General features: G+C 50.1%; 1 protein-coding gene across 9 annotated transcripts in view; it reads right to left on the bottom strand.

Moving 5' to 3' along the window:
- stim1b (stromal interaction molecule 1b) overlaps positions 1 to 21,439 on the bottom strand; it is a 215,647-nt gene that overhangs the window by 85,518 nt on the left and 108,690 nt on the right. For all 9 annotated transcript variants that reach the window (XM_085999826.1, XM_085999830.1, XM_085999828.1 and 6 more), the window contains exons 3-4: positions 21,084 to 21,198; positions 19,150 to 19,261 (exon numbers count right to left, since the gene is read on the bottom strand). In XM_085999826.1, coding sequence (XP_085855952.1) covers positions 19,150 to 19,261; positions 21,084 to 21,198 — 227 coding nt within the window. The remainder of the gene's footprint in view (positions 1 to 19,149; positions 19,262 to 21,083; positions 21,199 to 21,439) is intronic.

Below are 21,439 nucleotides of genomic sequence, written 5' to 3'. Positions count from 1 at the left end.
CCTCTGGGTGCTGTGGGCGGTGGTTTCCTCGTGTCTTTTCAGCTTTGCGTTGATCTTGTTGCTGCTCAATCCAACAAAAAAACTTTTGTCAATTCTCTCTCCCATGCCCCACCCCACTTGCATGGATGAAGCTGTCGCTTCTAGCAACGTGCCGAGATAAGTAGGGTGTGCTGCAAACACGGTCACAGGAAATGCAAATTCTCGGTGTTTACCTAAGTGTGGCGATAAGGCGGCTTGTGCTTGGCCAGGCAGCCAGGATTTGCATTCTGCTGTTTACTCAGCAATTCAGGGAGTAGAAATTGAGAAAGTCCCTGCTGTTACAGGTGGTTTTAATCAGAGAATCACACAGCACAGGAGGAGGCCATGCGGCCCATCGTGCCTGTGCCGGCTCTTTGAACGAGCTCTCCAATTAGTCCCACTCCCCCTGCTCTTTCCCCACAGCCCTGTGAATTTCTCCTTTTCAAGTATTTATCCAATTCCCTTTTGAAAGTTAAGGTGATTGGCAGAAGAACCAAAAGCAACATGAGGAAAAACTTCTTTACGCAGCGAGTGGTGAGGATCTGGAATGCGCTGCCTGAAAGGGCGGTGGAGCCAGACTCAATCACCGCTTTCAAAAGGGAGTTGGATAAGTACCTGAAGGAAAAAAATTTGCAGGGCTACGGGGAAAGGGCGGGGGAGTGGGACTAGCTGAGGTGTTCTTGCAGAGAGCCGGCACGGACTCGACGGGCCGAATGGCCTCCTTCTGTGCTGTAACCATTCTATGATTCTATGAATCTGCTTCCACCGCCCTTGCAAGCAATGCATTCCAGATCATCATACCTCACTGTGTAAAAAAAATTCTCATCTCCCCCTGGTTTACTGGGTCTAACCGCTCCTCTTCCAAGATATCAACTGTGGGACTCCACACCGACTAAGCTGCAATCTTTAAACCCCAGTCTGATGTGTCTATCGACTCTTGATTTATATCTTTATATATTCTCCTTTGGTTTGGCATCCACTTTCTGTCCAATGCCTCTCTGAAGCCTTGGGAACTATTTCTACATTAAAGGCGCTTTATACACAATTTAGAGAAGAGAGAGAGATCGATCGAGCGAGAGAGAACGACATCCAGTGAGAGAGAGAACTATCCAGAGAGAGAACATAAGTAGTAGGAGCAGGAGTAGGCCATACGGCCCCTCGGGCCTGCTCCGCCATTCAATAGGATCATGGCTGATCTGAACCTAGACTCACATCCACTTCCCTGCCCTCTCCCCGTAACCCCTAATTCCCTTATCAGTTAGGAAACTGTCTAATCTCCGTTTTAAATTTATTTAATGTCGCAGCTTCCACAGCTCTCCGAGGTAGCAAATTCCATAGATTCACCACCCTCTGAGTGAAGAAGTTTCTCCTCATCTCAGTTTTGAAACGGCAGCCCCTTATTCTAAGATTATGCCCCTAGTTCTAGTCTCACCCATCAGTGGAAACATCCTCACCGCATCCACCCGATCAAGCCCCCTCACAATCTTATATGTTTCGATAAGATCGCCTCTCATTCTTCTGAATTCCAATGAGTAGAGGCCCAACCTACTCAACCTTTCCTCATAAGTCAACCCCCTCATCTCCGGAATCAACCGAGTGAACCTTCTCCGAACTGCCTCGAGAGCAAGTATATCTTTTCTTAAATATGGAAACCAAAACTGTACGCAGTATTCCAGGTGTGGCCTCACCAATACCCTGTATAACTGAAGCAAGACTTCCCTGTTTTTATACTCCATCCCTTTTGCAATAAAAGCCAAGATTCCATTGGCCTTCCTGATCACCTGCTGCACCTGCATACTAACTTTCTGTGTTTCATACACCAGGACCCCCAGATCCCTTTGTACTGTAGCACTTTGCAGTTTCTCTCCATTTAGATAATAACTTGCTCTTTGATTTTTTCTGCCAAAGTGCATAACCTCACACTTTCCAACATTATATTCCATCTGCCAAATCTCTGCCCACTCACTTAGCCTGTCTATGTCCTTTTGCAGGTTTTTTATGTCCTCCTCACTCACTGCTTTCCCTCCCATCTTTGTATCGTCGGCAAACTTGGATACGTTGCACTCGGTCCCTTCCTCCAAATCGTTAATATAGATTGTAAAGAGTTGGGGACCCAGCACTGACCCCTGCGGAACACCACTAGTTACTGATTGTCAACCCAAGAATGAACCATTTATCCCAACTCTCTGTTTTCTGTTAGATAGCCAATCTTCCACCCATGCCAGTATATTACCCCCAATCCCGTGATTTTTTATCTTGTGCAGTAATCTTTTGTGTGGCACCTTGTCAAATGCCTTTTGGAAGTCCAAATACACCACATCCACTGGTTCCCCTTTATCCACCCTGTTTGTCACGTCCTCAAAGAATTCGAGCAAATTTGTCAAACATGACTTCCCCTTCATAAAACCATGCTGACTCTGTCCGATTAAATTATGCTTATCCAAATGTCCTGTTACTGCTTCCTTAATAATGAACTCCAACATTTTACCAACCACAGATGTTAGGCTAACTGGTCTATGGTTTCCAGCCTTTTGTCTACTTCCCTTTTTAAATAAGGGCATTACATTAGCAGTTTTCCAATCTGCTGGGACCTTACCTGAATCCAGGGAGTTCTGGAAAAGTACCACTAATGCATCCGCAATCCCCACCGCCACTTCTCTCAAGACCCTAGGATGTAAGCCATCAGGTCCAGGGGATTTATCCGCCTTTAGTCCCATTATTTTACCGAGTACCACCTCCTTTGTGATTTTAATCGTGTTTAGCTCCTCCCCCCATTGCCCCCTGTTTGTCCAGTGTTGGGATATTTTTAGTGTCCTCTACTGTAAAGACTGATACAAAATATTTGTTCAGCGTTTTTGCCATCTCCATGTTCCCCACCACTAGTTTCCCAGTCTCGTCCTCTAAGGGACCAATGTTCACTTTAGCCACCCTTTTTCTTTTTATATAACCGTAGAAACTCTTGCTATCTGGTTTTATATTTTTTGCTAGTTTACTTTCATAATCTATCTTCCCTTTCTTAATTAATCTTTTAGTTATTGTTTGCTGGCTTTTAAATGCTTCCAATCTTCTATTCTCCCACTAGATTTGGCTACTTTATATGCCCTTGTTTTCAGTCGGATACTATCCTTTATTACTTTACTTAGCCACGGATGGCTGTCTTTTCTTTTACGCCCCTTTTTCCTCAGTGGAATATATTTTTCTTGAAAGTTGTGAAATATCTCCTTGAATGTACACCACTGCTCATGTACCGTCTTACACTTTAATCTATTTTCCCAGTCCACTTTAGTCAACTCTGCTCTCACACCTTCATAGTCTCCTTTATTTAAGCTTAGTACGCTGGTTTGAGATCCAACTCTCTCACCCTCCAACTGAATTTGGAATTCAGCCATGTTATGGTCACTCATTCCAAGGGGATCCTTTACTAGGACATTTTTTATTAATCCTGTCTCATTACACAGGACCAGATCTAAGATTGCCTGCCCCCTGGTTGGTTCAGTTACATACTGCTCAAGGAACCCGCCCCTAATGCACTCTATGAACTCTTCAAGGCTGCCCTGCCCAATTTGATTTGTCCAGTCAATATGAAAGTTAAAATCCCCCATGATTATAGCTGTTCCCTTATTACAAGCCCCACCTATTTCCTGATTTATACTCCGACCAACAGAGTTGCAACTGTTAGGAGGCCTATAGACTACGCCCACTAGTGACTTTTTCCCCTTATTATTCCTTATCTCCACCCAAACTGTTTCACTATCCTGATCCTTTGACCCAATATCATTTCTCACTATTGCAGTGATTCCATCCTTGATTAACATAGCAACCCCACCTCCCTTTCCTTCCTGTCTGTCCTAATTGTCAAGAAGGAAATCCAGCGAGAGAGAGAGAGAACGATCCAGAGAGAGAGAGAACGATCCAGAGAGAGAGAGATCCAGAGAGAGAGAGAACGATCCAGAGAGAGAGAGATCCAGAGAGAGAGAGATCCAGAGAGAACGATCCAGGGAGAGAGAGAACGAAATCCAGCGAGAGAAAACGATCGAGAGAGAGAGAGAGAACGATCCAGAGAGAGAGAACGATCCAGAGAGAGAGAGAGAGAGAGCGAACGATCCAGAGAGAGAACGAAATCCAGCAAGAGAGAAAACGATCCAGAGAGAGAGAGAACGATCGAGAGAGAGAGAGAGAGAACGATCCAGAGAGAGAGAGAGAACGATCCAGAGAGAGAGAACGATCCAGAGAGAAAGAGAATGATCCAGAGAGAGAACGATCCAGAGAGAATGATCCAGAGAGAGAGAGAGAGAGAGAGAATGATCCAGAGAGAGAACGATCCAGAGAGAGAACGATCCAGAGAGAGAGAGAACGATCCAGAGAGAGAGAACGATCCAGAGAGAGAGAGAACGATCCAGAGAGAGAACGATCCAGAGAGAGAGAGAACGATCCAGAGAGAGAGAGAGAACGATCCAGAGAGAGAGAGAGAGAACGATCCAGAGAGAGAGAGAACGATCCAGAGAGAGAGAGAACGATCCAGAGAGAGAGAGAACGATCCAGAGAGAGAGAGAACGATCCAGAGAGAGAGAGAACGATCCAGAGAGAGAACGATCCAGAGAGAGAGAGAGAGAGAGAGAACGATCCAGAGAGAACGGTCCAGAGAGAGAACGATCCAGAGAGAGAGAGAACGATCCAGCGAGAGAGAGAACGATCCAGCGAGAGAGAACGATCCAGAGAGAGAGAACGACCCAGCGAGAGAGAGAGAACGATCCAGAGAGAGAGAGAGAGAACGATCCAGAGAGAGAGAACGAGAGAGACTCAGCGAGAGTGATCCAGATCCAGCGAAAGAGAGAGAGCGATTGAGAGACAGAGATCCAGACCTAAAGAAACACCGAGCAATAGTTGGATGAAGCAGGCGCTCCATTACAGTTGAGTTGAGGTCAAGCGTGGCTCAGTGGGCAGCACTCTCGCCTCGGAGTCAGAAGGTCGTGGATTCAAGTCCCACTCGCAGAGACTTGAACAGATAACGCAGGCCGACACACCCAGTGCAGTACTGAGGGAGCGCCGCACTGTCGGAGGGGCAGTACTGAGGGGGCGCCGCACTGTCAGAGGGGCAGTACTGAGGGAGCGCCGCACTGTCGGAGGGGCAGTACTGAGGGAGCGCCGCACTGTCAGAGGGGCAGTACTGAGGGAGCGCCGCACTGTCGGAGGGGCAGCACTGAGGGAGCGCCGCACTGTCGGAGGGGCAGTACTGAGGGAGCGCCGCACTGTCGGAGGGGCAGTACTGAGGGAGCGCCGCACTGTCGGAGGGGCAGTACTGAGGGAGCGCCGCACTGTCGGAGGGGCAGTACTGAGGGAGCGCCGCACTGTCGGAGGGGCAGTACTGAGGGAGCGCCGCACTGTCGGAGGGGCAGTACTGAAGGAGTTCTGCCCGGTGTCCTGGCCAATATTTATCCCTCAACCGAGATCACTAATTAAGAGAGTATCTGGTCATTATCACATTGCTGTTTGTGGGATCTTGCTGTGCGCGATTTGGCCGCCGTGTTTCCTACATTACAACAGTGACCACACTTCACAAAGCGCTTCATTGGCTGTAGTGGTGAAAGGCGCGATAGAAATGCAAGTCCTTAAAGTCTTTTTTGAGTTAGCACTCGAGTAATTCACTAAACCAGCCTGTGTAAGTCATGACCTATTCTATCTGTTTGGCACAGTATTGTGAGATCGAGGGCCCACAATGAACCACATTTATTAAAAGCAGTGAGAGGAACTCCTGCATTCTGTGCTTGTGATTCCCCGCGGGTGCTCTCGTTCGTGCGTGCGGGGAACTGCTATTAATTTACTCTGTCAACTAGCCGCCACCCACATCACTGCCAAGCAAGTAATAAAATCAAATTGTGCTAAAAATCAGATAGCAACTCCCCCACATTACTTCAGAAAGTTCCAGATAGGTATGCATTTAAATGAAAACAAAGGAGATGCAAACAAAGACCGACGGATTGCGTGATCTGTGCTCCGGGACAAGTAAACAGCAAGTGCGTCACAAGGATCTATCCTCGGCCCCCTCCTATTTCTCATCTACATGTTTCCCCTCGGCGACATCATCGAAACCACAGTCAGGTTCCACATGTACGCTGACGACACCCAGCTCTATCTCAGCACCCCCTCTCTCGACCCCGCCACTGCCAACATCCAGCACTGAATGAGCAGAAATTTCCTCCAACTAAATATTGGGAAGACCGAAGCCATTGTCTTCCGTCCCTGCCACACTCTCACAACCTCAGCATCTTATTTAATCCTGAGATTGGGTTTGTGCTCCCCCTATTCCGGCCTCTTGAGCATCCCTGATTATAATCGCTCCACCATTGGCGGCCGTGCCTTCAGCTGCCTGGGCCCCGAGCTCTGGAATTCCCTCCCTAAACCTCTCCGCCTCTCTACCTCTCTCTCCTCCTTTAAGTCGCCATTTAAAACCGACCTCTTTGACCAGACTTTTGGTCACCTGTCCTAATATCTGTCCTTATGTGGCTCAGTGTTAAATTTTGTCTGATATCGCTCCTGTGAAGCACCTTGGGACATTTTACGACGTTAAAGGCAACTTGCTTTGTGAGTCGGTTGCAGCAGGGAGATGAAGCAGCAATGACACGGGACTCTTTCACACAGATCCTGCTGGTGAGGAGGCTGGGCAACGGGGCCTTTAACTGCCGCAGGTTCAGGCACACACACACGTGTGTGTACACCTCCATCCAGTGCTAATAAAACCTCCCCCTTCAACCAATAACTGGGATTTGCTGTCGAGGGAATCTCACACTTACTGTTTGAAAGTCCTGCCGTCACCGCAGGATCCCCACCATCAGCCCCAGAAAGGCACTCACTTAGTATCAGACATCCCACGAAGAATCGCAGCACTGAGCCGCCCGTGCAGTCTCCATCCCCGTCTCCCCCAAGAGCTGGCTTCTAGATCTCCCGGACTCCAAAACTCAGCACCTGTCAGTGATAACGTCCCAGCAAATCCCCCCTCCCTCAAGGCAGACTTAAGATAGGTAGCACTCTCTCAAGAGAGTCAGAAGATCATGGGTTCTACGCCAGAGACTGTAGCCCATAATCCAGGCTGACACTCCCAGTGCAGTACTGAGGGAGCGCCGCACTGTCGGAGGGGCAGTACTGAGGCAGCGCCGCACTGTCGGAGGGGCAGTACTGAGGCAGCGCTGCACTGTCGGAGGGGCAGTACTGAGGGAGCGCCGCACTGTCGGAGGGGCAGTACTGAGGAAGCGCTGCACTGTCGGAGGGACAGTACTGAGGGAGCACCGCACTGTCGGAGGGGCAGTACTGAGGCAGCGCCGCACTGTCGGAGGGGCAGTACTGAGGGAGCGCCGCACTGTCGGAGGGGCAGTACTGAGGCAGCGCCGCACTGTCGGAGGGGCAGTACTGAGGGAGCGCTGCACTGTCGGAGGGGCAGTACTGAGGGAGCGCGGCACTGTCGGAGGGGCAGTACTGAGGAAGCGCTGCACTGTCGGAGGGACAGTACTGAGGGAGTGCCGCACTGTCGGAGGGGCAGTACTGAGGGAGCGCTGCACTGTCGGAGGGGCAGCACTGAGGGAGCGCGGCACTGTCGGAGGGGCAGTACTGAGGGAGCGCCGCACTGTCGGAGGGGCAGTACTGAGGCAGCGCGGCACTGTCGGAGGGGCAGTACTGAGGGAGCGCCGCACTGTCGGAGGGGCAGTACTGAGGCAGCGCTGCACAGTCGGAGGAGCAGTACTGAGGGAGTGCTGCACTGTCGGAGGAGCAGTATTGAGGGAGTGCTGCACTGTCGGAGGTGCCAGCTTTTGGATGACATGTTGAACTGAGGCCCCGTCTGCCCTCTCGGATGTAAAAGATCCCAAAGCCACTATTCGAAGAGCAGGGGAATTCAGGGCCAACATTTATCCCTCAAACTACAGATGATCTCCTCATAAGAACATAAGAAATAGGAGCAGGATTCGGCCATTTGGCCCCTCGAGCCTGCTCCGCCATTCAATAAGATCATGGCTGATCTTCTAACTCATCTCCACTTTCCTGCACTATCCCCATATCCCTTGATTCCCTTAATATTCAAAAATCTATCGATCTCAGCCTTGAATATACTCAACGACTGAGCCTCCACAGCCCTCTGGGGTAGAGAATTCCAAAGATTCACCACCCTCTGAGTGAAGAAATTCCTCATCTCAGTCCTAAATGGCCGACCCCTTATTCTGAGACTGTGACCCCTGGTTCTAGACTCCCCAGCCAGGGGAAACATCCTCTCTTCATCTATCCTGTCAAGTCCTGTAAGAAGTGCAAAAGACAAGGCTGAAGCGTTTGCAACCATCTTCAGCCAGAAGTGCCGAGTGGATGATCCATATCGGCCTATTCCCGAGGTCGCCACCTTCACAGAAGCCAGTCTTCATTCAATTCGATTCACTCCATGTGATATCAAGAAACGGCTGAGCGCGCTGGATACAGCACAGGCTGTGGGCCCCGACAACATCCCAGCTATCGTGCTGAAGACTTGTGCTCCAGAACTAGCCGCGCTTCTAGCCAAGCTGTTCCAGTACAGCTACAACACTGTCATCTATCCGACAATGCGGAAAACTGCCCAAGTATGTCCTGTCCACAAAAAGCAAGACAAATCCAACCCAGCCAATTACCGCCCCATCAGACTACTCTTAATCATCAGCAAAGTGATGGAAGGTATCATCGACAGTGCTATCAAGCGGCACTTACTCACCAATAACCTGCTCACTGATGCCCAGTTTGGGTTCCACCAAGACCACTCGGATCCTGACCTCATTATAGCCTTGGTCCAAACATGGACAAAAGAGCTGAATTCCAGAGGTGAGGTGAGAGTGACTGCCCTTGACATCAAGGCAGCATTTGACCGGGTGTGGCATCAAGGAGCCCTAGTAAAACTGAAGTCAATGAGAATCAGGGGGAAAACGCTCCACTGGCTGGAGTCATACCTAGCACAAAGGAAAATGGTTGTGGTGGTTGAAGGTCAATCATCACAGCCCAGGACATCGCTGCAGGAGTTCCTCAGGGCAGTGTCCTAGGCCCAATCATCTTCAGCTGCTTCATCAATGACCTTCCCTCCAACATAAGGTCAGAAATGGGGATGTTCGCTGATGACTGCACAGTGTTCAGCGCCATTCACAACTCCTCAGATAATGAAGCATTCCATGCCCGCATGCAACAAGACCTGGATGACGTTCAGGCTGATAAGTGGCAGGTAACATTCACGCCACAGAAGTGCCAGGCAATGACTATCTCCAACAAGCGAGAGTCTAACCACCTCCCCTTGACATTCAACAGCATTACCATCGCCGAATCCTCCACCACCAACATCCTGGGGGTCACCATTGACCAGAAGCTTAACTGGGCCAGCCACATAAATACTGTGGCAATAAGAGCAGGTCAGAGGCTGGGTATCCTGCGACAAGTGACTCACCTCCTGACTCCCCAAAGCCTTTCCACCATCTACAAGGCACAAGTAAAGAGTGTGATGGAATACTCTCCACTTGCCTGGATGAGTGCAGCTCCAACAACACTCAAGAAGCTCGACACCATCCAGGACAAAGCAGCCCACTTGATTGGCACCCCATCCACCACCTTAAACATTCACTCCCTCCACCACCGGCGCACCGTGGCTGCAGTGTGGACCATCTACAAGATGCACTGCAGCAACTCGCCAGCACCTCCCAAACCCGCGACCTCTTCCACCTAGAAGGACAAGGGCAGCAGGCGCATGGGAACACCACCACCTCCAAGTTCCCCTCCAAGTCACACACCATCCTGACTTAGAAATATATCGCCAATCCTTCATCGTCGCTGGGTCAAAATCCTGGAACTCCCTCCCGAACAGCACTGTGGGAGCACCTTCACCACACGGACTGCAGCGGTTCAAGGCGGCGGCTCACCACCACCTTCTCAAGGGCAACTAGGGATGGGCAATAAATGCTGGCCTTGACAGCAACGCCCACATCCCATAAGCGAATTATTTTTTTTTTTGCATGTTTCAATGAGATCACCTCTTATTCTTCTAAACTCTGGGGAATATAGGCCCAGTCTACTCAATCTCTCCTCATAGGACAATCCCCCCATCCCAGGAACCAGTCTGGTGAACCTTCGTTGCACTCCCTCTATGGCAAGTATATCCTTCCTTAGGTAAGGAGACCAAAACTGTGCACAATACTCCAGGTGTGGTCTCACCAGGGCCCTATATAATTGCAGTAAGACGTCTTTACTCTTATATTCAAATCCTCTTGTAATAAAGGCCAACATACCATTTGCTTTCCTAATTGCTTGCTGTACCTGCATGTTAACTTTCAGTGATTCGTGTACAAGGACACCCAGGTCCCTCTGAACACCAACATTTCCCAATCTCTCACCATTTAAAAAATACTCTGCAACACTCAAGTAGAGGACCGGTCAGGACAGGTTCACACGGGATCCTGGGGGTCTGTCGACAATGGCATTCGAGACCAAGTGGCACTAAATCATTCTAAAAACCAGTTCCGATTACAAGATTACACACCTCTCTTAAATACAAGCTACAACCTGCACGTAAAAAAGTGCAAGGATGGTCACAGCCCTCCTGCCGGCTAACTCCACTTACATACCAGGTGTTTCCTACCAAAGTGGATAACTTCACATTTCTCCACATTTGTTGTGTCTCAAGGGGTTTTATACCCTTACCTATATAACAATTAAGGAGGACTCCGGGGTGGAGAGTTTAGTTAACGGCCATTTTATTTACAATGTGCTTCTTCACTCAATGCACTACATTTCCCATAGTGCATTGCAAATCACCACTACGGTATCCCATGTGGGACAATTCTAATACACATTCAAAATACACAACATATTTCCTCCCCCTTAAAATAGAATGTCCACAAAACAGAATAACTGAAAATGACTAACTTTGGAAGAGAGGGTAGACTGCCTCTACATTCCGCTAACCCTGGGGGTTATTCTGCCCCATGCACACAGGTTAGCACTAACTGTAACTAAGGTGCTCTGGAGGCTGCCTTTCTCTTTGGGGGTAACGCCTAGTCTCAGGAGCAGGCTCTGGCTGGCTCTCCTGTGACTCTGCAGGCATGGCTTCCTCCCTCGATGGCACAAGAGTGGATGGTGCCACCGTCTCAGGGTCGGACGACCAGTCCCTGCTGGAGCCCCCAGCAAGTCCTTGATCCTCTGTTTCTTGGGTTACCTGTGGCGACTGTCTTGGCAGTAACTGGTCTACATGCCGTCTCCATGTTCGGTCGTCTCCGGTGCGGACGCAGTATGAAACGGGGCCCGTCTTTTGAATGACCGTAGCCGGGACCCACCGCTCCGGGGTGGTGTAGTTACGCGCGAGGACTTTGCCCCCCACCACAAAGTGTCGTTCTTTGGACCTCTGAGCTCGTCTGCTGACTTGATCCTGCTGATTGGCGCGCACCACTGCTTCTGTGGGCGTTGGCCTCAGCAGGTCAAGGCGTGTCCGTAGCTGTCTTCCCATGAGTAGGTAAGCAGGAGATGCTCCAGTCGTAGCATGAGGCGTGTTTTGGTATTTCAGCAAGAAAGCATTCAGGCGTTGCTTTAGAGGAGCATCACTTCTTGCCGCTTTCAACGCGTTTCAGCATTCTGACAAATCTCTCCGCCAATCCATTCGTGGATGGATGATAAGGCGCGGAGAACGTGTGCTGGATTCCATTGCTCTTGAGGAACTCCTCCATCTCCTGGGATGTGAACTGTGTTCCATTGTCGGTTACGATCTGCTCTGGCAGACCAAATCGCCCGAACATCTCGCTCAGAGTCTCGATGGTTTTCTCCGTAGTAGTAGTGGACATTACTGCAACCTCCGGCCATTTGGAATGGGAGTCCACCGCGACCAGGAACATCGCTCCTTCCACTGGTCCCGCGAAGTCCAGATGGATCCGTTGCCACGGTGTCGCCGGCCATTCCCATGGATGCAGTGGCGCTGCTCTTGGCGTATCCCTGGTTGTCTCGCATGATGGGCATGATTTCGCTTCAGCTTCAATTTCATGATCCAGACCGGGCCACCAGAAGTAGCTTCATGCCAGCTCCTTCATCCGGACAATACTACAATGTCCTGAGTGCAGCTCGTTGAGGACATGTTTCCGCAGCTTTGGTGGTATGATCACTCGCATGCCCCAAAGGAGGCATCCTGGCGTGACAGACAACTCCTTCCCTCTTGACAGGTAAGGTAGGAGCTCAGGTGGTGTGTCTGACACCCGTGATCCGTCTCCTCGCATCACCCAATCCAGCACCTTGGATAGCGTAGGGTCCACTCTGGTCTCTTCCTTGACCTGCCGGGCCGTGTCAGGGGCATTGCTCACCATGTCAAAGTAGAAAATCTTCTGCTCACAGCCTTCAGAGGGCACAGGCAGCGGAAGTCTTAACAATCCGTCCGCATTGCCATGTGCTGCTGACCTCTGGTATTTGATGTTGTAATTGTGAGCGCTTAACATCAGCGCCCAGCGCTGCAGCCTGCACGCTGCCAGGGAGGGTATTCCTGTGTGTGGACCAAAGATCGATGTCAGAGGACGATGATCCGTCAGCACGGTGAATTTCCTTCCGAACAAGTAGTGATGGAACTTTTTGATTCCAAAGATGATGCCCAAAGCCTCTTTTTCGATCTGCGGGTATTTCACCTCCGCCTTGCTCAGGGACCTTGACGGGAATGCAATCGGCTTCTCTTCGCCTGAGGGAAAGATGTGGGACGCGACTGCGCCGACGCCATAAGGCGACGTGTCACAGGCCAGCTGAATCTGCAACGACGGGTCAAAGTGCGTCAACACTCTGGGGTCAGTCAAAGCTGCTTTGGCTTTCTTGAATGCAGCTTCGCACTCCTTCGTCCACGCCCAGGCCTTGCCCTGACACAGCAACTCATGTAATGGCTTCAACAGTGATGCCAGCTGTGGAATAAACTTTCCGTAATAGTTCAGGAGAGCTAAGAATGACCGCAGCTGGCCGACATTTGTAGGTGCAGGAGCGTCAGCAATGGCTTTCACTTTCGACGGTGCTGTGAGTAGGCCATCCGCGTCGATGACATGGCCTAGGTACTCCACTGATGGCTTGAAAAATTCGCATTTGTCCTTGCGAACGCGTAAGCAATATTCTTCAAGTCTTCCCAGTGTCTTCGCCAGGTTCTGCAGATGCTCGTTGTCGTCGAGATAACATTGTACCCCTGGAATGCCGCTTAAGATCTGGTCCATAGCCCGCTGAAACAATGCTGGTGCTGACGTTATACCAAAGGGTAGGCGGCAGTACCTGTAGAGGCCCTTGTGGGTGGTGATGGTGAGGTACTTCTGTGAGTCCTCTTCTACATGCATCTGCAAGTAGGCTTGGCATAGATCAATCTTGCTAAACTTCTGACCGCCTGTTAGACCCGCGAAAAGATCTTCAATGATGGGGAGGGGGTACTGTTCAGCTGAGAGCACAGGATTCACTGTTACTTTGAAATCTCCACATAAGCGAACCGCGTCGTCATTCTTCATCACTGGTACCACGGGCGTGGCCCACTCACTGTGCAAAACCGGCACCAGGACCCCTATCTTGACCAGACGCTCCAGGTCAGCCTCCACCTTTGGTCTGAGGGCGTAGGGAACATTCCTGGCCTTCAGGAATCATGGCTGGCTGTCAGGCTTCACCTTGAGTTTGACCGTAATCCCCTTCATACTCCCCAATTCTCCGTCAAAGACAGCCGCATGCTTTGTCAACACTGCCGCTAGCCCCGCCTCTTCGATTGACACCCCATTCACTTTTTTCCAATCCAGATGAATTTTCTCCAACCATGGCCTGCCCATCAGGGATGGATAGTCACCCTTGACCACGTAAACTGGCAGCATCACGGTTTGTCCATTAAGCTCCACCTTGACCTCCGTCTTACCCAGCATTGGGACTGTTTCCCCAGTGTAGGTCTTTAAGGTGAGCTTGGCCGGCATCAGTGATAGGTGGTTCAGTTTTTCTTTGAATAGCTTCTCTGAAATCAAGGAGACAGCGGCCCTCGTATCCAGCTCCATTTTGACCGGTATTCCCTCTAGTAGTGGAGTGACTCCATAGCCTGATGAGCCTCCATTCACCGTTAACACATGGAGATTCAGCTCCCCATCAGAGTCTGTGTCACTGTCTTCCTGTTCTTGTTTCACCATGTGTAGGTTTTTCTTTTTAGAACGCCAGTTGGATGTGTTTCCTTGTTTGTTTTTGTGTGTCTCTGTGTAGGATTATTTGCTTTGCCCTTTACACACACACGTTCAATGTGTCCTTTCTTTTCACATTTCCGACAGGTCAGGTCTTTACACCAGCAGTCAGATGGCTGATGACCTGACCTTCCACATCTGTAACACTCTCTGGTGTCCCTTGCATGCTTATCCGGTGTAGCTGCTACCCTGTGCACTCTTGTTGCAGCCCCCAACAGCTGTGCATCTTCAGCTGCTAACTCCATAGACACAGCGAACTCCACTGCTGATTTAAGCGTCAGTTTGTCAGTCGTGAGCAAGCACTTCTGTGTTGCTTCACATCTTAATCCACACACAAACCTATCGCGGACAGTGTCATTTAGAGTTTCACCAAACTCACAATGCTCAGTTAGCTTCTTTAGCGCTGCAACATATTCGGCTATGGACTCACCCTCCCCTTGGTTTCGTTTGTGAAACCTGAACCTCTCGGCAATCAGCAGCGGCTTGGGTGCGAAATGTGTTTCCAAAACTTCCACAATCTGATCATATGTCTTAGCGCCGGGCTTATCCGGGTGCATCAAACTCCGTAACAAGCCAAATGTTTTTGCTCCGATCACACCGAGGAACGTCGCCACTTTCACGTCATCTTTAGTGCCATTTGCAGTCACGAAAAATCCGAAACGCTCTGTATAAGCACTCCATTGCTCCGCCGTATCATCAAATGGTCCAAACGCTCCGGTTAGCATAGCTATTTTGTTATTTTTTTTTTAATCTTTACAGTCCTTTTCCTCCACTTTTCTATTTTATTTTTACAGTCCTTTTCCTCCACTTCGTTTCACTGTATCATTACTCTCCCCCTTCTTATTTGTGTAACACACGAACCGCCACCTTTACGAGGTGATTGCATCAGCACTAAATTGCGGGCGCGCCATTAAAAAAAGACAGGAACTTCTTACTTTAAACATCGCCGATTCCAGTGCAAAGTGATGCGCAAGTCCGTCGTCCTCATTGCCAGTTTTGTTGTGTCTCAAGGGGTTTTATACCCTTACCTATATAACAATTACGGAGGACTCCGGGGTGGAGAGTTTAGTTAACGGCCATTTTATTTACAATGTGCTTCTTCACTCAATGCACTACATTTCCCATAGTGCATTGCAAATCACCACGACGGTATCCCATGTGGGACAATTCTAATACACATTCAAAATACACAACAACATTATATTCCATTTGCCATGTTCTTGCCCACTCACTTAGCTTGTCTATATCCCCTTGAAGTCTCCTTGCATCCTCCTCACAACTTACATTCCCACCCAGCTTTGTATCATCGGCAAACTTGGATATATTACATTTGGTCCCCTCATCCAAATCATTGATGTAGATTGTGAATAGCTGAGGCCCAAGCACTGATCCTTGCGGTACCCCACTAGTTACAGCCTGCCAACCCGAAAATGACCCGTTTATTCCTACTCTCTGTTTTCTGTCCGTTAACCAATCCTCAATCCGTGCTAGTATATTACCCCCAATCCATGAGCCCTAATTTTGTTTAATTACCTCGTGTGGCACCTTATCGAATGCCTTCTGAAAATCCAAATACACCACATCCACTGGTTCCCCCTTATCTATTCTGCTAGTTACAATCTCAAAAAACTCTAACAGATTCGTCAAACACGATTTCCCTTTCATAAATCCGTGTTGACTCTGCCCAATCCTATTATTATTTTCTAAGTGTCCTGTTATCACGTCCTTAATAATAGATTCTAGCATTTGCCCTACTACTGATATCAGGCTAACTGGTCTGTAGTTCGCCATTTTCTCTCTCCCTCCTTTCTTAAATAGTGGGGTTACATTTGCCACCTTCCAATCCGCGGGAACCGTTCTAGAATCCATGGAATTTTGGAAAATGACAACCAATGCATCCTCTCCAAACCCTAGGATGTAGGCCATCAGGTCCAGGAGATTTATCGGCTTTCAGTCCCATTAATTTCTCCAGTACTATTCTTTTTACTAATACTAATTTCTTTCAGTTCCTCATTTTCGCTAAATCCTTGGTTCGCCACTATTTCCGGGAAGTTTTTTGTGTCTTCTTCCGTGAAGACAGACACTAAATATTTGTTTAATTTCTCTGCCATTTCCTTATTCCCCATTATAATTTCTCCTGTCTCAGCCTGTAAGGGACCCACATTTACTTTCGCTAATCTTTTCCTTTTTACACACCTATAGAAGCTTTTACAGTCTGTTTTTATGTCTCTCGCTAGTTTACCCTCATATTCTATTTCCCCTTTCTTTATCAATTTCTTGGTCCTCCTTTGCTGAATTCCAAAATCCTCCCAATCCTCAGGCTTACTGCTCTTCTTGGCAACATTATAAGCCTCTTCCTTTGATCTAATACTATCTTTAACTTCTCTTGTTAGCCACGGTTGGGCCACTTTTCCTGTGGGGTTTTTGTGCCTTAAAGGAATGTGTATTTGTTGTAAATGATGTATTTATTCTTTAAATGCTAGCCATTGCTTCTCTACCGTCATACCTTTTAAAGTAGTTTCCCCAATCTACTTTAGCCAACTCGTCCCTCATCATAATGCTGTTTGTGGGACCTTGCTGTGCACAAATTGGCTGCCACGTTTCCTACATTACAACACTTTAAAAGTACTTAAAAGGCTGTTAAGGGCTTTGGGAAGTTCTGAGGTCTTGAAAGATGCTGTATAAATAAATGCAAGACTTTCTTTTCTTCCACTTGCCTAGCTCCTTATTGTGTCTCTCAAATACAATGAATTACTTTGAAGTGCAATGATTGTTTAAGCAAATATAGCAGCAAGATCATTCCCTTTCAAGTACCATCCAATTTTGTTTCAAATGATGTTCAAAACTCTGCCTCAATAGGCACTCATGGTAAAGTTATCCATTCTAATAAACCTCTGTTCTTGTGCATAAACAGTGCCGAGATAAATCACCAGTTGCTCGTTTTTTTTTTTAAAGTGAGGTCCATTAACTGCTAACCAGGACACTGGGAGAACTCAGCAGGTCAGGCAGCATCTGTGGAGAGAGAAACAGAGTTAACATTTCATCTCGATGACCTTTTGTCAGAACCCTCTGATGAAAGTTCATCGAACTGAAACGTTAACTTTGTTTCTCTCTCCACAGATGCTCCCTGACCTGCTGAGTATTTCCAGCATTTCCTGTTTTTATTTCAGTATTTTGCTTTAGCACAGGCAGAACTCCCCTGCTCTTCCAATAATGACATTAAATGCGGCGCTCCCTCAGTACTGACCCTCCGACAGTGCGGCACTCCCTCAGTACTGCCCCTTCGACAGTGCGCCGCTCCCTCAGTACTGCCAATCCAACAGTGCAGCGCTCCCTCAGTACTGCCCCTCCAACAGTACGGCGCTCCCTCAGTACTGCCCCTCCAACAGTGCAGCGTTCCCTCAGTACTGCCCCTCCAACAGTGCAGCACTCCCTCGGTACTGCCCCTTCGACAGTGCGGCACTCCCTCAGTACTGCCTCTCCGACAGTGCAGCGCTCCCTCAGTACTGCCCCTCCGACAGTGCGGCCCTCCCTCAGTACAGCCCCTCCGACAGTGCAGTGCTCCCTCAGTACTGCCCCTCCGACAGTGCGGCGCTCCCTCAGTACTGCCCCTCCGACAGTGCGGCGCTCCCTCAGCACTGCCCGACAGTGCGGCGCTCCCTCAGTACTGCCCCTCCGACAGTGCGGCGCTCCCTCAGTACTGCCCCTCCGACAGTGCAGCGTTCCCTCAGTACTGCCCCTCCGACAGTGCGGCGCTCCCTCAGTACTGCCCCTCCGACAGTGCGGCGCTCCCTCAGTACTGCCCCTCCGACAGTGCGGCGCTCCCTCAGTACTGCCCCTCCGACAGTGCGGCGCTCCCTCAGTACTGCCCCTCCGACAGTGCGGCGCTCCCTCAGTACTGCCCCTCCGACAGTGCGGCGCTCCCTCAGTACTGCCCCTCCGACAGTGCGGCGCTCCCTCAGTACTGCCCCTCCGACAGTGCGGCGCTCCCTCAGTACTGCCCCTCCGACAGTGCGGTGCTCCCTCAGTACTGCCCCTCCGACAGTGCGGCGCTCCCTCAGTACTGCCCCTCCGACAGTGCAGCGCTCCCTCAGTACTGCACTGGAGTGTCGGCCCGGATTATGTCTCTGGAGTGGGACGTGAACCCACAACCTTCTGACGCAAAAGAATGCAAGAGTGTTACCCACGGAGCCAAGCTGACCGTGTAGGATACTGATTGGATAATATGCAAGGTTAGGTTTTCTGTTACAACACCGATCATGAGACCACATGAAGGCACTTACTGGATTAAGGAATAAAACACAGGTGCAGTATTTATTTAATGTGATGATCGTGGCCCCTGTATTAATGTTTTAGTGTTTCTTCCTAGAATTGTGAAATTTCAGCACCGACAGGGCATTCGGCCCATCGTGCCTGTGCGGGTTCCAGCTCTTCAGTCGGACCGGGCCGCTGTAATCCTATTACCCTGCCCTGTCCCCATATTCAGCTTTTTCAAAACCATTATCCAAATCGGATAAATACTTGAAGGGGAGAAATGTGCAGGGCTGTGGGAAAAGAGCAGGGGGGAGTGGGACTAATTGGAGAGCTCTTTCAAAGGCACGGTGGGCCGAATGGCCTCCTTCTGTGATTCTATGATTAAAACCACCTGTAACCACAGAGGCTCTCAATTTCTACCTGACCCGCGGTGGGTGGGGCGGTGGGTGGTGGTTGGGGTACCTGACCCGCGGTGGGTGGGGCAGTGGGGGTACCTGACCCGCGGTGGGTGGCGCGGTGGGTGATGGTTGGGGTACCTGACCCGCGGTGGGTGGGGCAGTGGGGGTACCTGACCCGCGGTGGGTGGGGCAGTGGGTGATGGTTGGGGTACCTGACCTGCGGTGGGTGGGGCAGTGGGTGAGGCAGTGGGTGGTGTACCTGACCCGCGGTGGGTGAATATACGAACCTTGGCATGTCGTGTCCGTTTATGTGCAGTTTTCTGAAGTGCTCTTCATACTGCGGTAACTCAACGTAGTTGATGAGCCACTCGATCACCTCCTCTCCTGTCCAGTTAAACACTGCAAGAGGGAAAGAGGAAGACATGATTAGCAGCTCAGAGGGCCCGCTCACGCGGGAGCTGCACAGACTGTGTGCAGCAGGGGAATACCCTGCCAGACATAACTCCCACCCCCATTTGGCCTGCAAGGCCGCGCACAGACACAGCTCGCAGTGCTGCGGCGATGGGACCAATCGACAGAATTAAACCCCATCCCGGGTGGAAAGCTGTATTTCACCGGGGTGTCCTGCTTCTGCGCTCAACCGCCATTAAGGAGATGGGTCGGAAAATCGCAGACTGCCCAGACCGAAAACTTGGGCCACAGTCCGTGGACTCTGGTCCCAGAGCAGAAAGAGCGAGAGGGGTCAAACCTCACTCACTCTGCGCAGACTCGTGAAAGCAGCTCGCCCCACACAGAGTCGAGCTAAGTCACAGTAATGAGCAAGTCCACAGTGCGGTTTCCTTGACTGGAGTTGGAGAATGAGGGGGACTTGGTTATTTCAATAAAACTGGGAGGAAACAGGACTGAAATCAAGCAACTCTAGAACCAGGGGTCACAGTCTCAGGATAAGGGGTCGGCCATTTAGGACTGAGATGAGGAGGAATGTCTTCACTCAGAGGGCGGTGAATCTTTGGAATTCTCTGCCCCAGAGGGCTGTGGAGGCTCAATCGTTGAGTATATTCAAGGCTGAGATCGATAGATTTTTGGACTCTAGGGGAATCGAGGGATATGGGGATCGGGCGGGAAAGTGGAGTTGATGTCGAAGATCAGCCGTGATCTTATTGAATGGCGGAGCAGGCTCGAGGGGCCGTATGGCCGACTCCTGCTCTTATTCCTTATGTTCTTAACTCCGTGAGTTTGTAAAGAGCTCCCGAATACAGGAGCCAGGCACTGTGGCACAGAGCCACATACACCTGTAGGTCACGGGTTCGATTCCTGGTCTGAGTTAGCAGATCTGAACTGAGCCCAGCGCCCCGCTCCCAATCTCGGCGCAGTGACCTGTGCTGGAAAGCGTGTGCACGGATGCCAGGTAAGAACACGAGGAGGCCAGTCTGTGCCGCCTACTGTGGTCGAATATTCCGCATCAGCTCCACACATGGAGATCGGCCTCTTAAACAAATGAATGTGGAACTGTACCTCAGCAACATTCATCGGGAGGAGCGGAGGGGAAAACAAATGAAAGACGAGCTTAACTTCCAGCCGAGTTTAAATGGAGCCCGGTCTCCACTCTCCGACAGTGGTGTAGTTGGTTGCCGCTCTGCCCTTTGGGCCTGGGTTTAGATTATATGAAACATCAACGTGCCAACTAGTGTCAAGGATGGATCAGTCACAACCCAGTGGGCACGGCTCCACAGCACGGAGTGATGCTCAGGAATTCATTTCTGATTGATGTGAACAGCAGACACGTACGGATCTCCCCGACATCCTGCGAGACCCCGCTACAGTACTGGAGGGAGCTCTGTAACAGCTCGCCACAACAGAGAGCTGCAGCATAATAAATACAAGTGCTATACTGATCCTTGCAAATACTTGGATCACACAAAGGGTGTGCTCAATGTAATATCGTAATGGAACTCTATATATAACTGACCTGGGAGTGCGCAATGTAAATGTAGATGATCCGGTGTACACTGTGCTAATGCAGCTATACCTGACCTGGGAATGTTTGATGCAGTGATATAGTCCCTATCCCAGGAAGTACACAATGCGGTGATGTTAAGGGAGCTCTGCGTGTATCTGCCCCGCACGACAGTGATGCCCGCAGGGATGTATAATCGAGATCACCGAGTGTCCGGCTGCTGAACAGAGCGCAGGAGGAAGCGTTCCCCAGCGGTGCATTTACCTTCGGAGCTTTTCCACGATTTCCACAGGTCCTCCACGCTGATCAGCTTGTCGCCCCCGTGGAAGGTGCTGTGCTTTGCTGCTGCATCCTGGTAGTTCAGGTCTTCTCGCAAAAACTAGGAGAAAGAAAAACCGGGGACGTTAACGATAAACGGGGCGACAGACAATCGATGCCCGGGATATTTGCGTCAGCTTAATGCCTTGCTACAGCACCCACGTGCCACCTCACTATGAATACTAAGTATCCCCTATACCGAGTCTGGTGAGTGGCTGACCTCCCCCTCACAGAGTAAATGGAAGACTTGAATTTCCACAGCGCCTTTCACGACCACCGGACGTCCCAAAGTGCTTTACAGC

The sequence above is a fragment of the Somniosus microcephalus genome, chromosome 10 (genome assembly GCF_052327205.1).
Source record: "Somniosus microcephalus isolate GS21.2 chromosome 10, FLI_Smic_1.0, whole genome shotgun sequence".
NCBI lineage: Eukaryota > Metazoa > Chordata > Chondrichthyes > Squaliformes > Somniosidae > Somniosus > Somniosus microcephalus.
Note: the sequence above shows the minus strand (reverse complement) of the source record. Positions and strands in the feature narration are given on the sequence as shown.